Source organism: Eleginops maclovinus, chromosome 13 (genome assembly GCF_036324505.1).
Source record: "Eleginops maclovinus isolate JMC-PN-2008 ecotype Puerto Natales chromosome 13, JC_Emac_rtc_rv5, whole genome shotgun sequence".
NCBI lineage: Eukaryota > Metazoa > Chordata > Actinopteri > Perciformes > Eleginopidae > Eleginops > Eleginops maclovinus.
In genome coordinates, this window is record NC_086361.1 from 9,835,165 (window position 1) to 9,852,467 (window position 17,303).

A 17,303-nucleotide genomic window follows, 5' to 3' on the forward strand; every position below is an offset into this window, starting at 1 on the left:
TTGTGGCTTTCTGATGCTGTTTTCACATTTTCACGATTGCCAGATCTCCAAAAAAAACTTCATAGGCCAACTGCTGTCTTCAGACTTTTATTTGGACTTGTGTTTTATCACTGCATAGCTGTAAGTTGCACAGCATTTTTCAAGGGAAATGAAAGCCCAATGCTTTGGCTGTCTGTGACATTGACATCATGCTTGCCTGTTCTTATAAAACAACTGGGTCTCAATGTTTTCATTTTACGTGGCAATCTCCAACATCAGCAACTTAAAACCACATAACTGGCATAAAATCAACCACTAATAAGGCAAACATGTTAAAAGGCTGAAATGGCACTGGGGAATGAACTCGTAAATTAATGCAAGTCACCCGGCAAAATTATATTGGATCTGACATCAATTTGTGCAACTCCAAGTCATCTACTTTTCAATGCACTGGACTGTAATACCAAGTCCACTGTGTGGTCTCGAAAGACCTGTTAAGATTTGCTGTTATAGAATCACAGTTCTTCTTCAAATGTGCAGAACATTAAGATTTCCATGTCACAGTAAAAAGGCTTTCTGTACAATGAAGGTTTGAGTACAAAATCCTGTGGTTTAGCAAAATAAATAGAGCATAAGAATGTAAACGTGAGTCGAGGTGAGGGACTCCCTCATCTAGCAAAACTAAAAAAAAAAGCCTGATATGATAGATGGTCTGTGGGAGTGAGAATGACACTCGGTGTACACAGAGGGTGTGAAACTGAGAAAAGCTGCAGGTCCCGGCAGGAGCCATTCAAACTGATAAAAGCATGAAGGCTTTTTAGTTGGAAGAAAAGAGCTTAAGAGTATTTTGCTCTTTGAAATTGTAAGTAAAAGCCAAATCCTCTAACATGGATCCCAGAGAGCCTTCGAAACATGTTAAGACACCCTGGGAGGGTCAAGCTAAGGAGTGATTGCTTATTTATTTGGTAAGTGAAATAAAGGTTTTCTTTTTCTTTTTCTAAGAAAAACATTTGGAAGAATAAATGCGGTGATCCTATTTTAGCTTTTGATTTCAGAGCTCCGTGTTGGTTACATTATAAAGGTTGATGTAACGAGTGAGAAGTGTGTGGCCAATTATTGCTCCAGAGGCTGCTGCGGTCAGAAGTAATGAAGTGTGATTGCTGACTGACGCGATGCTAGCCAAAAGCAACATGTTTTTATAAGATCTCTAGTAACCATACCATGTCTCGAATAAGCCAGATGTTTTATTTACATACTTGATATCTCTAACACACAGTAGATGTAGCATGCAAATCTAAAAGCTTTACAAACCAAACTAGGTCGTCATAATTTTCTAATAACATTTTACTACAGTCAATATAAGTCAAGTCATGTCAATTTTAACTTTATAGCACTAAATCATTTCGGATAAGGAAAAACCAAAAATCTTTAATGGGAAAGAAAATATGGGAAAACACTCAGGAAGAGCTACTGATAAAGGACGCCTCTCTCAGAAGGGAAAAGACATCAAATATATGTGATATAGATACACAAATATATAGAAAAAAACACCATAATCATATTTACCTACAGCGTAAAATAGCCATATTTTCCTATCCATTCACCATCATCTATACATAGACTATCATGGTATTACTATTACAGGGTATGTCTGTTTGATTGTAAGGGACACGTTTGCCACAGGTCTGATCCACTGTAGGCGATACGTGTAAGCTGCAGCTAAAGCTAATTTCCAACACCAGCCCCTTGATGGGCATTTATTGTTCAGATGTAAAAAATGTGCAGAGGCACAGTTACCTTCACAGATATTCCACTTAATTTCAGAAAAAGCTACTTAGCTGAAGCTCATGAAATTATAAAAGTTAGTTTTAGCATGACTACTTCACGTTTAATGAGTAATATAGCACTCTGCTAACTCGAGCAGTGTCACAACAGAGAGCGAGGCAGCCACAAACCAGTGCCACTAAACAGATTATCGCTCTTCAGTAATATTAGCATGCTAACACGCTTAACTAAACTAGCATGGTAAACATTATACCTTCTGAACATTAGCATTTGTTAGCATGTCATTGTGAACAATTTAACATGCTGGTGTTGGCATAAGCTCAAGGCTCGTACAGCTCAAAGCACCACTGCTTCAAAGAACCACTCCTCATGCTATTTAAAGCCATTAGTAGTGAACAGTGACACAAAAAACGTCTTTAACATAAAACAGTGCCATTTAAATCCTATTCATCTGTAAACACTCGTCACTCCAAAAAGCTCCTGTTTTTTAATTTAAAAAAAAATCATATTCCCTTCTCTTCTATTTCCATCCTCTTCATAATGTAAAACACTGTCATGACACCTGTCAAATAAATCCAAAGCAGGGACCTTTATCCTGCTTTGTCTGGCTCCAGCAGGGCTCTCTGTTATCCTGTCGGTCCCTCTGCAGGGGATAAGGTATTCCTCTCAGCCTCCTGGCCAGCCCTCTCTGACCCCTGTATTGAGTTTGTCCTTCCATCATTATTTATCAGGGCCAAGTTGCAGAGACAAACATTAACATACAGCCTCTTTTCGGAAGGAAGTATTAGTGGATTACATAGTAGTTTACTTTTCCTGGGCTAGGAAAGATTTGTGTGGCTGGCTTCTTTGTCAAGGTCAGTATGTTAGGGAGGAAAGAACCATCTGCACTTGGATCAAAACTGAAGCCTATTATCATTATTCAAGAGCTATATGTTTAACTGTTATATATGTAAGTTTTGACTGGAAAAAATTGCAGATAAAATCTTTTAAACTCTGCAGATGAGAGTTGCAAAACATCCTTTGAGTTGTGGTTTCATTTACCCATTTTTCAAATATAAGCTAAGCTACTGCTGCAATCAAGATGATAGTTATGAATATCTGACTCTTATACACTAGGAAGTTGATCTGATCATTGCAAAAACAGGATTCCAATTATGAGCAAAACCCCCCCGAGCATAACACACACCAGAGTTACTTTCAGAGGACGGAAAAAACGCTTAAGCGACCCTCACAGATGCATTCCTGCCAAATGAATGCGCAATAATAAGGACGGCCAAAAACAACAATCTCAGAACGAGCAGTGAAAGGTAAACAAAGTAGCAACTTTGCGGATGTGATAAGCACCAGGAGACACAGGTGCAGTCTTTCCACATTTGGACTTCCTGTTCCTTAAGTGGGGTCGACCACCTGGTATATTTGGCCCAAAACTTAAGATTGGACTTTAATTGAGGAAATGCACTGGATTCCCACCTGCATTATGCATACATTTTAAGAGGCTGAGATACAAGGAAAACTATCTGTAGACATTGTACATTTACTAGAAATCAGCAGATGGTTAATGGCTCTTTAATGAACATAATCTTCACTTAAGCACTCATGGATCCACTGTTTGGTATTTTGCACTCATTTTGAACCTCTGTTTTTTATCAAGGGTGTCAGACAATGCCTCTCAGAGCCCATAATTGACACTTAAAAGTACAATTACTAAGGCAGGGATATTAGTCCAACAGGGTGAGAAAGTTAGCCATGATACATTCTTTAGTAAGATGATAGACAGTGCACGTCATTGTGATTTAATTCAATATAGTGTGAGTCTGGTGCTGATTTATATGTTTTTTTCTACTAAGTTATAGAAACTAAACACTTTAAATAGTGTGTTGAAGACACCTTTTTGTCTCCTTGTGGAGTTTTACAGTGCCTCAACAATGAAATCACAGCAACCTCTGCTGGTAGACTCCCGCACTCACATTCACCAATGTAAAAATAACTATAAAATGAAACTGACTTCATGGCTTATTTTTAAACGGTAGGTTTAGTTAACATTGTAAACGACTGAAAATGTCAGGTCTTTTACATCTTGATTTAAAAACACTCTTTAGCTGCCACATTGCTACTGTATGTGTTATGGATAAATTAACCGTTGCTTGCCAAAGTACAAAGAATAAATGGTACGGCCTGTTAGAGTCCACTGGCATCCAAATTGTTCCAGGTCCCCGCAGACCTGCTGTCACATAAAAATACAAGCAGCCTCGGAGGTCATATCCAGCTATGCTTTGAAAGGTATATTTAGGAAAGCTCCAGGTGGTGCTCCACAAAAGAAAAAGGCTTTGAGGGCTGCCATGGATGAGACAGATGGTTTCAGTGTCTTTAATGTGACTTGTGCTACTAAACGTATTATAGCATCCAAAACTCTAACGCAGGAGATATTTTTATAATAAAATGTCTATATATATACAGGAGGAGAACCAAAGACAGGAAGTAAAATTAGACCAGACACACAGAGGGAAAACCTTTCAAAAATAAAACAGGAAACTACAAGCACAAAACAAGACAAATTGTTGTTTGAAGCTTTTTGGTTGTTTTAACTGCAAACTTTTCTAATGCGGGACAATGCTGTTTTGCAGAATGGGATGTCATTATCCTGTGAGATTCAAATATATTTATCTTAAATAATAATACAAACTTTAACGAAAACTTTAATTATTTAGTGTCAAAGATAATTAATAAAGGATGAATTATAGGCCAAAGGTGTTCTCTTACGCCTCTCAACACGGCGAAACCTTTGCTTACCTGAGGTTTTCAACAAGTGCACTAGGCCATCATTAGCAAAAAGCTGTATCCATCCTGGTGTTGTATTTCCTAACCTAAAACTGCAATGCAATGCAATGTTTGTCCTTGTGGAGGTGCACTAGCCCTGCTCTCAGAGAACTGTATGTCCGGCTGACTTGGTTTGAAGAGACGTCCTGTGCTGATGCTTCATGAGTCACTTCCAGCCTCCATGACAGACTGCCAACAGCTGCAACTTCTGTGTGCCAAGTTCTATCTATAAATAACCCCACTCTGCAAACACACATACAACTACATAATGTATGTTCACATAAAACACTGCTTTCAAAACAACACTAAACACCCCCTGTCAAGGTTCAATTTAGCAATGCATAATGTCTCTGATGTCCAAATGCATGTTGTTCCCTGCTCTCTTTTGTGAGTGGGTGAATTGTGAGTCTCACTGCAATGCAAGATTAAACCCCCTTATGCTTAAGCAGGAAATGCTCATCTTTCCATGTGACAATTTCTTTCCTGGTTCCTGGAAACAACATCCTTTTTTCTTTTTCTCACCTTTGAAACTCTCTGTTTAGGTTTTGGCTGCCTCAAATTCTGATGCTGTTCTCTGTTTCGGTAAATTCTTAAACAGATGAAAATATTGTGAAAGCTATATCTGACTGCATTGCTTGAGAAAAAACACCTGAGGTAATTACTAGAAAATTGACTTAAATACACTGCCCGGCCAAAAGAAAAGGTCACAAGCCTGAGTGGGGGAAGTTCTATGATCTGGGGTTGCTGCAGTTGGTCTGGTCTAGGTTCAGCAACGTGATGTGCACAAAGACTGAGGTCAGCTGACTACCTGAATATACTGAATGACCAGGTTATTCCATCAATCGAGTTTTTTTCCCTGATGGCACGGGCATGTTCCAAGATGACAATGCCAGGATCCATCGGGCTTAAATTGTGAAAGAGTGGTTCAGGGAGCATGAGACATCATTTTCCCACATGGATTGGACCCCACAGCGTCCAGACCTGAACCCGATAGAGAATCTTTGGGATGTGCTGGAGAACACTTTGTACAGTGGTCCGAATCTCCCGTCATCAATACAAGATCTTTGCGAAAAATTAATGCAAGACAGAAATAAATGTTGTGACATTGCCGAAGCTTGTGGAAACGATGCAATGCTGTTCTTAAAGCTAAAACTTCACGACAGGATATACAATAGATTGAAATAATAATTCTAATCACAGAAAATGCATCTATTACTAGGGTTTTCAAACATTAGTTAACATTTGTCACCATTAGCTCGTGGACATACCAGACCAAGTAAAGTCATAGCAGCCAAATCCCAGAAGAGTATTGAATTGTGGTGTGTTTTATTGCTTTGATTTCATTTTCATATGAAAAGTTGAGGGTACCTTCTTCAATTGTGGGAAAGACAGCATTAGGAGAGTATGTGGTTACGAGATCAGTTAAGTATCTCCCACTGTATTCAACATTTAAATGTGTGTGGGTTTTTTTAACATGTGCCGAGTAAAAGAAGAATTAGCACTTGCCAATTAAAGCTTAGCACTCCCCAGGCTACTGCCTTGTTTACCTTTAGTTACAAGCTCTGCAAACTGTGATGAAACATGAGTCAGTAGGGGTGACCAGTGTCAGGGAAAGATGATCAGGACAGTAGCCTGGGATGACTCGAATACTTTCCACCATCATGTTAGGGTTCGCTCTCCCCTTTTTAGAGCTGTAGGTGCAAGCATTCAGGTTGGAAGTAGAAGAGGAAGAGGAGTTACAGAAATCAAAGATCTGAGCAGAGAGGAGTTGGAGACGTTCAGGATAATCTGACAGCATTTGAGGAATATTTCTTCTGATAACTATGTCGGACAAACATACCGGCCAAAGAAATCCGTCCTCCAATAGGAACATCAGGAAGCTGCGCACCATTAGCGTTGTGTGCAGCCTGACAGGAAGCTGGCAGCAGTGGGTGACGGAGAACGAGAAAAAGCAGGCCAAAGAACCTAGCGGTTGGGCTCCAGATTCGCTTAAAGAAACCAAAGGGGAATCCACAAAGACATGGGTCCCAAAGAAACCTCCTCCTGTTCAGATCCAGCCAATAGAAGCTTCACAACAAAGTGAAATCACTTCTGGAGAAGCTCAAAAGACTGCTCACATGGATGCCAAATATTCCTCCAAGACTGAGAAGGTGAACACCACAGCCGAGGAGCCATCTCACATCAAGATAAAGACAGTTGTGAAAACAGTGACCAGCGGTGTTCAGGAGAAAAGTGCTGGCATTGAACTTTTGACAGAGAGGATCAAAAAGGAGTCTTTGCCAACAGATGAGGAGATTGACAGGCTTCTGAAGAAGAAAAGCTCACCTACTCGCCGCCGAAAATGCTCCAACATGGTGTCATCTCTGACCAAGAGCTGGAAGCAGGTCGAGAGTGGGCAGGAGCTTGGAAAAGAGGGTAGGGGCCCAGGTGAAGGACGTTACTGTGCTGGTGCTGGACACACTGTGGCAGAAATAGGGACACTGGACACAGTGGATGGTTATTCACACAGGATAAACCCTTTAAAAGAAGAAGAGCAAGAACACTCTGAAGGTGCCTCTGAGTCAGCAATAAGAATTAAAAGACCCTCAGTCCCTACGTGAGTACGATCAATGTGTTTCTCCAGTTATCAGATGTTTTTTTGTGAACTGACTAGGTTTAAAATGTTAAAAAAATGTTGCCCTACATTTACTCTCAATTATTTAAGGTCAAATGAAATGGTATTTACATCCTTGATGCTATCTCTTTCCTTAAGAAACAGAATATTGATATGAAAAGGCCAAAGGTCAATTTTAAGTGTAAGCAAACAATAGACGCATGGCTTGATTGGTAGGATAGGAACAAAGCCAGGAGTGTGGAAATTGACTTTATCACTTTACCATTTGTGCACCATAAGGTCACAGATTAGACTGAAAGCATTCTAGGAAGTAGCAGTTTTTTCTCAAAAACCAAGTTCCTATTGCATGACAATGAATAGAAACCTTATTTGTTTTGAATATAATCTGACATCCAACACAGGTACAAGAAGGAAGCGGAGGATGCGAACAAGATCAATGCCCTCTCCAAGAAATATAGCACTGTGGGAAACCTCAAGAGCCGCTGGCAGAGCTGGGCTTCAGAGCACACTGTTAACCAGAAACTGAACCCCTTCAGTGAATATTTCGATCTCGATTACTCTATGTCCCTGCGCCTCCTAAAAGGCGAAGAAGGTTATGGACGCCCCAAGGAGGGTACCAAAACTGCAGAGAGAGCCAAACGTGCCGAGCAGCACATCCAGGGTGAAATATCTGATATGTGTTATGTGATCAGGACGATGGCTGATCCAGATCCAGACGGAAAGACCCGTGTCACGTTTGGACAGCTGTTTGACAGATATGTTCGGATCTCTGATAAGGTGGTGGGGATTCTAATGAGAGCCAGGAAGCACGGGAAGGTGGCGTTTGAAGGGGAGATGCTGTGGCAAGGCCAGGATGATGGGGTTATCATTACTCTGCTGGTGTGAGGTTAAGATCTGGGTGGAAATCCTCTTATAGTTACTCGTATAATAACATCAGTCCTTATCAAGCAGGGCTGAGAGGAGGATTTAAAAGACAATTAGACCTCGTCTTTTTCAGTAGACACTAGCAAAACAGTATCAAAGGAGACCTCAAAGCTTGGCAGATGAGTCAGACTAATCAAAAATATTTTTTTAGAGACTTTTTTTGGGAGTTGCTGCTGTCATGGATATGTTTGAGATATATGCAATCTTTTAAGTTTGAGCTGTTGTCTGCTTAAATTTCCATTGATTATCATTTGTGTCTCTATTGCACTTTTATTGCTTATGTTGAAGAGATACTTGATATGCCTATGTTAATGTACGAAATATCCAGCAGCTTTGCATTAAAGTGCAGCACAGTAATTCAAACACGGATGGGGTTTCATTGCCTGAATACCTGCAGCTCAGCAGCCATTAAACTGTACCGGGCACAATGCAGTGAAACAGGGCAGACCACAGCACTTTTAAACATCCTGCCCTGTTAGACTACGCCTGCCCTGACTAATGTAAAGGGTGACTGTGAATGCCTTGGGAAAAAAGGAAAACTTTCTTTTTCACATCCTGTTATTAAGGTTTGTACAATATACAGTGGGGCAAAAAAGTATTTAGTCAGCCACCAATTGTGCAAGTTCTCCCATTTAAAAAGATGAGAGAGGCCTGTAATTTTCATCATAGGTATACCTCAACTATGAGAGACAGAATGTGAAAAAAAAATCCAGGAAATCACATTGTCTGATTTTTAATGAATTAATTGGTAAATTCCTCTGTAAAATAAGTATTTGGTCACCTACAAACAAGCAAGATTTCTGGCTCTCACAGACCTGTAACTTCTTCTTTAAGAGGCTTCTCTGTCCTCCACTCGTTACCTGTATTAATGGCACATTTTTGAACTCGTTATCAGTATAAAAGACACCTGTCCACAACCTCAAACAGTCATACTCCAAACTCCACTATGGCCAAGACCAAAGAGCTGTCAAAGGAGACCAGAGACAAAATTGTAGACCTGCACCAGGCTGGGAAAACTGAATCTGCAATAGGTAAGCAGCTTGGTGTGAAGAAATCAACTGTGGGAGCAATTATTAGAAAATGGAAGACATACAAGACCACTGCTAATCTCCCTCGATCTGGGGCTCCACGCAAGATCTCACCCCGTGGGGTCAAAATGATCACAAGAACGGTGAGCAAAAATCCCAGAACCACACAGGGGGACCTAGTGAATGACCTGCAGAGAGCTGGGACCAAAGTAACAGAGGCTACCATCAGTAACACACTACGCTGCCAGGGACTTCAATCCTGCAGTTCCAGACGTGTCCCTCTGCTTATGCCAGTACATGTCCAGGCCCGTCTGAAGTTTGCTAGAGGGCATTTGGATGATCCAGAAGAGGATTGGGAGAATGTCATATGGTCAGATGAAACCAAAATAGAACTTTTTGGTAAAAACTCAACTCGTCGTGTTTGGAGGAGAAAGAATGCAGAGTTGCATCCAAATAACACCATACCTACTGTGAAGCATGGGGGTGGAAACATCATGCTCTGGGGCTGTTTTTCTGCAAAGGGACCAGGACGACTGATCCGTGGAAAGGAAAGAATGAATGGGGCCATGTATCGTGAGATTTTGAGTGAAAACCTCCTTCCATCAGCAAGGGCACTGAAGATGAAGCGTGGCTGGGTCTTTCAGCATGACAATGATCCCAAACACGCCGCCAGGGCAACGAAGGAGTGGCTTCGTAAGAAGCATTTCAAGGTCCTGGAGTGGCCTTGCCAGTCTCCAGATCTCAACCGCATAGAAAATCTTTGGAGGGAGTTGAAAGTCCGTGTTGCCCAGCGACAGCCCCAAAACATCACTGCTTTAGAGGAGATCTGCATGGAGGAATGGGCCAAAATACCAGCAACAGTGTGTGAAAACCTTGTGAAGACTTACAGAAAACGTTTGACCTCTGTCATTGCCAACAAAGGGTATATAACAAAGTATTGAGATGAACTTTTGTTATTGACCAAATACTTATTTTCCTCAATAATTTGAAAATAAATTCATTAAAAATCCTACAATGTGATTTTCTGGATTTTTTTTTTTCTCATTCTGTCTCTCATAGTTGAGGTATACCTATGATAAAATTACAGGCCTCTCTCATCTTTTTAAATGGGAGAACTTGCACAATTGGTGGCTGACTAAATACTTTTTTGCCCCACTGTATGTAAGAATTACCTTTTAATAATACACATCAAACATTTTATAACTTAAATTCAGGATGACTGCTTATATGAATTTGGAATATTCAACAACATATTGCCAGAACATCATATTCTAAGTTTTTCCCAGATTTCACATTACTTCAAATACATTGCCAGTATAATACAGTGATTGAATGGTAAATCATAGCTTGAAAGGTTATGAGATTACTCACACGAACCTTCCTGACAGGTATGCGGATAGTCAAAATAAAATTCCTTTAGGTGGCGTTACCAGTCAAGCATGGTATTTCACGTAACTCCTTCACAGCATTTTTTACCTTATGGTTATTCCCCAAGGATATACACTATGTATTTTTGTTTATTGTGCTTGCAAGTCCATTGAAAGAGCCCCCTTTGACATGGGCGATGCTGATTTTCCTTTTCTGTTTATGGCCCTAAAACAAAACAAAAGCATACTTGGCACATTAACACATATGAAGATGCTGAGTGTAAAGAATCACCTAACCACGGTTCTGTTGACAGTTTCAGTTTTCAAATCCGTCAACAGAAAAAGAGTGACCCACCTCCCTCCCCTTTCTGATACATCATAACTCGGCAAGGACCAATGAAAGGTTTTTGTTTTTGTTTTGTAATGCAAATCATCTGCAATATAAATCCACCGCGAATGTAGATTTGATGCTGAGGCTTCGTTTGCGGTTATGCACACAGCAAGTATAATTTTGTGGCTTCCACTCATCACTAACCAAATGTATTATGTAAGTAAACAAATATACTGAACAGATGTATTTATATTTCTGTATTTTCCACTACAGGTATATTTAAAAAAACTAAACAAACAAAACATCAGACAGGTGAGACTCAATCTTTTCCATCAATAGTCATTTATAATTATTAATAACGAGCAGGGTGAATAACTATTGTCTTTCTTTTCAGAATGCTTTTTTTTGCCATCTTTGCTCTTCTTGCAGCCTCAGCTATAGCTGAACGTAAGTTTCCATGAATGAATTATATTTTATGAATGAAGTTTATAAGGTTAATTAATGTTCATAATATGTTTATCTGTCTCCTTGTTGCAGCTGAGACTCAGAGCTACTCCTTTTCCCCAGCTGCGGGGTCAGGGAGTGGCTCTTCGTTCACTCTAACTGGTGAGGGAAGAATAACAGCTGTACGAGTGTGGGAGTCATCCTACATACGAGGGTAAATGACATAAATAATTATTTTGGTAGGACTGAAAGAGCATTCTTTTTATTAATAATAATGTAAAACTGAGTAAAAGACACCATCAGAAATGTCAGTGTTGATCCACTGGTGGCAAGTATTTATTGCAATAATATGACTACGAAACATTTGAAGCTCCCAAAATTATTTGTTCCATTACATACATTTAGTACTGGATAAAACCTGGAAACTTGAGGTACTTGTATTTTTGTAATTTTACAATTGAGTATTTTCCTATGTATGTGTCATTTATTTTACTGCATTAATAACTAGCAACTTTTGCAGATTAAGGTCAATGTTACAAAAAACTAAACAACTAATAAGGTTAGGCAACACTGTAAAATGTAAAGTCATTCAAATAAATCACAGCTTTACCAAGTGCCACATTGAAGTAATGATTACATTGATGCAGTACAATAACTTCAATACAATCCATTTATATGTGTATGATTCTGAAATGGAAAATGCTACATAATGAGTATTTTAACCTGTGCTACTTTAAGTATTTTTTGATGCCGATGCTTTTCTACTTTAACTTAAGTATGACTTTGAATGCAAGACTTTTAACTGAGTATTGTAACACTTCATTCATCAGCTTCCAGTTCCGCTATGGCTTCATCTGGTCTCCCGTTGTGGGTTTCACCAGTGGCCAGCAACAGGAGATGGAGTTGTCTGACGATGAAGCCGTCATCCAGATTTCTGGGAAGTATTCTCACTACGTGCAGTCAGTGGTGTTCGTAACCAGCAAGGGCCGCCATCTTGAAGCAGGCCAGCCCTCAGGCACTTCCTTCAACATGTATCCAAGCCACAAGGATGCTGAGCTGGTCCTCCTTAGTGGCACTTACCATGGAGCAATCACTTCCATTGCAGCACACTGGGCTCGTGTAGTTTCATCTGCTGATTACACTGAGCACTGAGAAGTACAGCTTGCCTGAGGAGCTGCTACCATTTAACCAGCAACTTGGCTAAACCAATGTATAAAAAGTATGATTTATTTCACAATGTAAAAATACAATTTGTCTGTTCTTTGGTAAAATATTTTGACTTTGCAAAACTGGACCTTTGCTTGCTGAGGTGTTGGGCTTTATTTAGCCGGAAACACATTTTTTTCTTAAGTATTGTTCTAATGAATGCATGGGTTGAGAGAACTTGACTATTCCTACTTAAACACTTTCAAATGACTTTAAAACACACATCTGAGTGACAACAGGTAGTAGTTCACATTTATGCTAATTAAACATAGCTAAACTTGTTTCTAGCTTCTTGATCTCTATAAATGTATGAGCATATACGTGAAAATGCTTTTCCAAACTCTTGCACTATATAAAAGCTTGATGAAATGTAACTTGTTTTTTTTCCGGCAATACATTTGTACACATCATGTTCTTGTCCTTAATAAAAAAAGATCTCTGTAAATCCAAGCTGACATATTGTCTTTTTACATACTCATAATACTTATTTAAGATAAATGTGATTAAAGTGGTGCCAGGTTACTTCTGTCAGATCAGGAAACACACAACTTATCTCTAAAAGTTTTAAACTGGAATCGTCCATACCGCTTAATGGAACAGCGGGACATTTTACAAAATAAATATATCCAATTGTATTTTCCAGAGGGTTAAATGAGAAGATTGAAACTCTATTTCTGCCCATGAGTATAAAGACATTTTTAATGGAGGAGTTTTTTTCCAAGTCATGCTTTAGATATTTCTTGAAGTGACTCCATGCCTGACTTTTTGAAATGGCCAAGACAAATATACTTGCTATAGTTATACAATAGTTGCATGACTTCAAATAAAACATGTTGGCAATATATAATCAAGACTTCCAACACCGCCACCAACCAACCCTTCAAAATATAAAACCTCTAAAGAGAATTGATCATCATTATGATTCTTATCCATTTGACATAAATACACTGTGACGTACACACATACATATATATATATATTATACACATCTGCCATACATATCTGTTTATAGTACACATATCTATATATTATACATATCTGCCATATACATCTGTTATACGTAATATATGCATCTGCCCATACCTCCTCATTCAACAGTGTAAAGTGTTTAAATACTCTCAATGTATTCCACATATGTATATATTTCACATCCTCAAATCTTTATTGTTGATATTGTAAATATTCTTCTCTCTTTTTCACTATTTTATTTATCTTATCTGCACCATGTATGTGGAGTTGTTGGAGGAGCACGCGACATAAGATTTTCATTGCCAACATATACGCTGTATCTGCTGTGCATATGACCAATAAAACCTTGAAACCTTGACGTCACGCTAGATTTTTAAGAATTTCGCATTTGGATGGTCATTGAGCTCACTGTCCTCAATAAAAAAGGTATGGTATGTACATATGTATTTTTTTTTGGTTCCCTTTAAAAAAAGATTTGCACACACACACACACACACACACACACACACACACACACACACACACACACACACACACACACACACACACACACACACACACACATTTTCTATCTGATGACTATCAAGTCAGAAAACCCATCAGACAGGCTGAGCAGAGCTTGAAACAACAAAAGAAACCAGGAAGAACATAGATATGCATTACCGACAGACACACCGGTAATGCTGGCCTTCATCCATTACTAACATACTTTCATTTCAATGTAATGGGCTCATGACCTCAGTGCATTTATTTTGTTTTTGGTAAAGCTCACATATGCGCTGACCTTCAGTGTCAGGAACAGCACACATAGACAGATAACACATACAATAAATACAATTAACTGACAGGAAGGTGCATGTTTAATTAAGTGTGTTTCCTTTCTTATAGGTGTGTCATAGCTACTGAAGAAGATTTACAATCTTTACTGCAGATGTCAATTTCATGTATGGATATTTATTGTATGCAAAATAAATGTAGTCATTTTAAAAAAACAAACAAACAAACAATTGTATTACTTGCAGCAAGGGATTGCAAATACCATGTTTACCAACAAATGTTCAAATGCATTTCGGGAACTGCCAGATAATGGCAGGTTTTATGACGTTACACTATGCCCTGTAGATAAATACTTGAAGCAAGATAACAATTTGATAAGCAAACTTTAGAGTTGCCGGGAGGTGAATTTATGATTCCTTCAACAGAACCATGATAGCTGTTTCCTGTTTCCACCTGTTCCCAGTCTTTGTGCTAAGCTATGCTTATCAGCTGTTGACTCCAGCTTCATACTGCACAAACACAGTTGCATTATCTTCTATTACAGCTCTTATTTTCCAAGATGTTTAACTATTACACTAAGAGGTAGTTTGTTTTACTTTACCTGGGTGAATATGATTCAGATCTGGTGATATTCAGTTTTAGTTTGGACTAGTTACTCAAATGACCTGCTATAGGCTACTAGATTTATCAAAACGGCGTTCATCTTGATGATATTTGCTTGCCTTTTGCTCACATATAAACATTGTGTGTGCTTTATTATGAGGATTTTCCATTCGTGTGTCTGTGTGTGAGGGACACACCAGTGTGCTTCCAAACTGCTATGCTTTCAAAACTGATGAAGCTTGTTTTTCCTCAAATCCCAGAAAGCGCTGCGCCTCCATTTCCCAGGGTCCTTTGAGGCGCGGCGGCGGCGGCAGCAGCTGTGTGCTCCGGCTTGCCCGCAGCAAAGTGATGATAACCAGCCAAACAAGGTACAATGCGAGAGCGTTGACTTTTACATTCCTCTGTGGAGTAGCAGCGCTATGGCTGTCGAAGGTAAGACTGCTTCACCTTTTCCTGTCTACGACCCCACTTCCGTTTTGTGTTCGTTAGAAAGATAACAAACAGGTGTAGTTACCGTGAGGTGTTTTTGCGGTTTAACGCAGCTCAACACAGGCACAGTAGGTTCACCTGTGCACGTCTGCGATTAGGTGATGTTGCAGCCGCTTTACGAACAATTTCTTCTCCTTTTATTACACTGTACAATTGAATTGATACACCGCTGGTATTCACTGTGATGGTGCACCATAAAACCCAGTGTTAACCCGCAGCCTCTTTCTGTATATTGTTGCTGAGTGTGTGCCCAAAGGTCCTAAGTGTTGGAGACAAACACTAATGGTTAACAGGTCTGTGACCGAGGAGCGTGCACCCGTTTTGCATAATCATCTCTGGCCGCGCAGTGCACACTGTGTTCTCTAGAAGATACTGAAGCCCATGTTGCGTCTTTTATGATAATTTGTCTTTTAGATAAAAATCGTGCGCTCAGCTTGTTCCACACGACCACTCCGGTTGGGGCTACTCATCTGGCAGCAGGTGGTGTGACATGTGCACCTCTTCTGCCGGTGATTGTCAGTAAACAGCTCTGAGGTGCTCGCTCCAGACAGTAGAGGTTGGAAAAGTGACTCGGGATGCTCGGTCAATCTTCTCACCTTATCGGGGGCATCTTGTGGATCCAGAATCCAATGAGAGGTATGTGGAGGCGTCAAACGCATGGAGGAGGAATAGCTCTAAAAAGGTTTTCCTGTCCAGTGTGTTTGCCCATGCAGGCATGATTGGCATGACACTGGCACTCCTGCATACCTACCATAAAGCAGGTTAATCGTCTCTGACTGCCATGACAGGACGTTATACACGTTTCACATGTTGTTCTTTAACCTGAAACTGGTCTTCTTCTGAGATTTATAATAGTGAGCTTTCATGTTGAGTTTACCAGGAGATATTTCTGTGCTGGCATGAGATTAAAGCAGTAAGCAGAGCAATGTCGTTGTTCTGCTGCATCACTTGTCATATTTTGCCATTCTACTTACCAAAAAATAGACTTGTATTCCAGGGTCCCTCCCTCCTGGTATCACATTGCAATGGAAAAGAGGCGAATCAGCTTAGGTTAGCACCCTGTGATCAATATTTTACCTGAGCACCGCCTGAAAGCCTCACAAGCTCCCCTGGAGGTCTGATGTTTTTAGCTTGTTTGTAGTCCTAAACTACAGGTGCAGAAGAGATTGCCACCTGTTTCAAAGCTGGAAGTGGTTTATGATGAAATACAGCGAGCACAACAGCAGCTATAAAACTGCCATCCTTCAGCTGCATTTCCGTCAGTATAGTTTCATTCAATCTCTTGAGAATCGTCTTTCAAAGCAGTAAAGAAGAAGGCAGCTGCTCAGGCTGCCTGCAGATTCACATTTTGTTCCAGGGCTGAATAGACATTTCTTCGTCCCTGTGTTGTCTTTATGTCAAGGCTCAGATGAATAGAAACGGTGGGCTAGTATTTTAACCTTGTTTTGGACATAATAGTTATTAAGGAACACTTTATTGTTCAAAACCACATGTGATGATACAGCTGTTTTTGTTTTTATCTTACTATTTTAGATAAATCCACAGCTCACAGCCATTGCTGTAACATAGGCCTGCAACTAACGATTATTTTGACTGGTCATTCATTTGTATCTATTAATTACTTAGAAAATAGTGAAGAATGTCTACACCACGTTTTTAAAATGTCTGTTTTTTAATCAAAAGACCAAGCATTTTCTATTTATTATGATAGAGAATAGCAGGAAACTTCAAATTTGGGAGGCTGAAATCACCTTGTACTGACATATTTCCATTAAAAAAACTACCTTTAACATTATCAATCGTGAAAATAGTTCAGTAACAGTAAAATTATTGGAAGCTTTTTATCTTTTGTCATTTCTGCAGAAATGCAAACACATAGCGTGAAATATACAGCATCAATGCAATTTGGGACTTGAGTAGTTGATGGCTATAGGACAACTCAGTGCCTTCAATCGTAATTCACTGACTCG

General features: G+C 39.6%; 3 protein-coding genes across 4 annotated transcripts in view; all 3 read left to right on the top strand.

Annotated features, from left to right (window-relative positions):
* Positions 1-6,223: 6,223 nt before the first annotated feature.
* abrab (actin binding Rho activating protein b) lies at positions 6,224-8,687 on the top strand. The gene is made up of 2 exons (XM_063898429.1): positions 6,224-7,177; positions 7,597-8,687. The coding sequence occupies exons 1-2, from the start codon at positions 6,405-6,407 to the stop codon at positions 8,078-8,080; spliced, it is 1,257 nt and encodes a 418-aa protein (XP_063754499.1). The 5' UTR covers positions 6,224-6,404; the 3' UTR covers positions 8,081-8,687.
* Positions 8,688-10,952: 2,265 nt separating this feature from the next.
* Positions 10,953-12,945, top strand: LOC134874428 (zymogen granule membrane protein 16-like). 2 transcript variants are annotated; one of them, XM_063898431.1, is made up of 5 exons: positions 10,953-11,013; positions 11,119-11,157; positions 11,240-11,292; positions 11,383-11,503; positions 12,120-12,945. In XM_063898431.1, exons 3-5 carry the CDS (start codon positions 11,241-11,243, stop codon positions 12,439-12,441), a joined length of 495 nt encoding a protein of 164 aa, XP_063754501.1. In that variant the 5' UTR covers positions 10,953-11,013; positions 11,119-11,157; position 11,240; the 3' UTR covers positions 12,442-12,945. The 2 variants fall into 2 exon arrangements, with proteins under 2 accessions (XP_063754501.1, XP_063754500.1); XM_063898430.1 differs by having other exon boundaries at positions 10,955-11,017.
* A 2,820-nt stretch (positions 12,946-15,765) lies between these two features.
* samd12 (sterile alpha motif domain containing 12) overlaps positions 15,766-17,303 on the top strand; it is a 93,369-nt gene continuing 91,831 nt past the window's right edge. The window contains exon 1 of the mRNA XM_063899939.1: positions 15,766-15,969. Coding sequence (XP_063756009.1) covers positions 15,909-15,969 — 61 coding nt within the window. The 5' untranslated portion in view covers positions 15,766-15,908. The remainder of the gene's footprint in view (positions 15,970-17,303) is intronic.

Coding starts and splice junctions, on each gene's coding strand:
- abrab (XM_063898429.1), top strand. CDS start 6,405: ATGTCGGACAAACATACCGGCCAAAGAAATCCGTCCTCCAATAGGAAC. Junction 7,178..7,596: donor AAAAGACCCTCAGTCCCTAC/GTGAGTACGATC, acceptor CATCCAACACAG/GTACAAGAAGGAAGCGGAGG.
- LOC134874428 (XM_063898431.1), top strand. CDS start 11,241: ATGCTTTTTTTTGCCATCTTTGCTCTTCTTGCAGCCTCAGCTATAGCT. Junction 11,293..11,382: donor AGCCTCAGCTATAGCTGAAC/GTAAGTTTCCAT, acceptor TCCTTGTTGCAG/CTGAGACTCAGAGCTACTCC. Junction 11,504..12,119: donor GAGTCATCCTACATACGAGG/GTAAATGACATA, acceptor TTCATTCATCAG/CTTCCAGTTCCGCTATGGCT.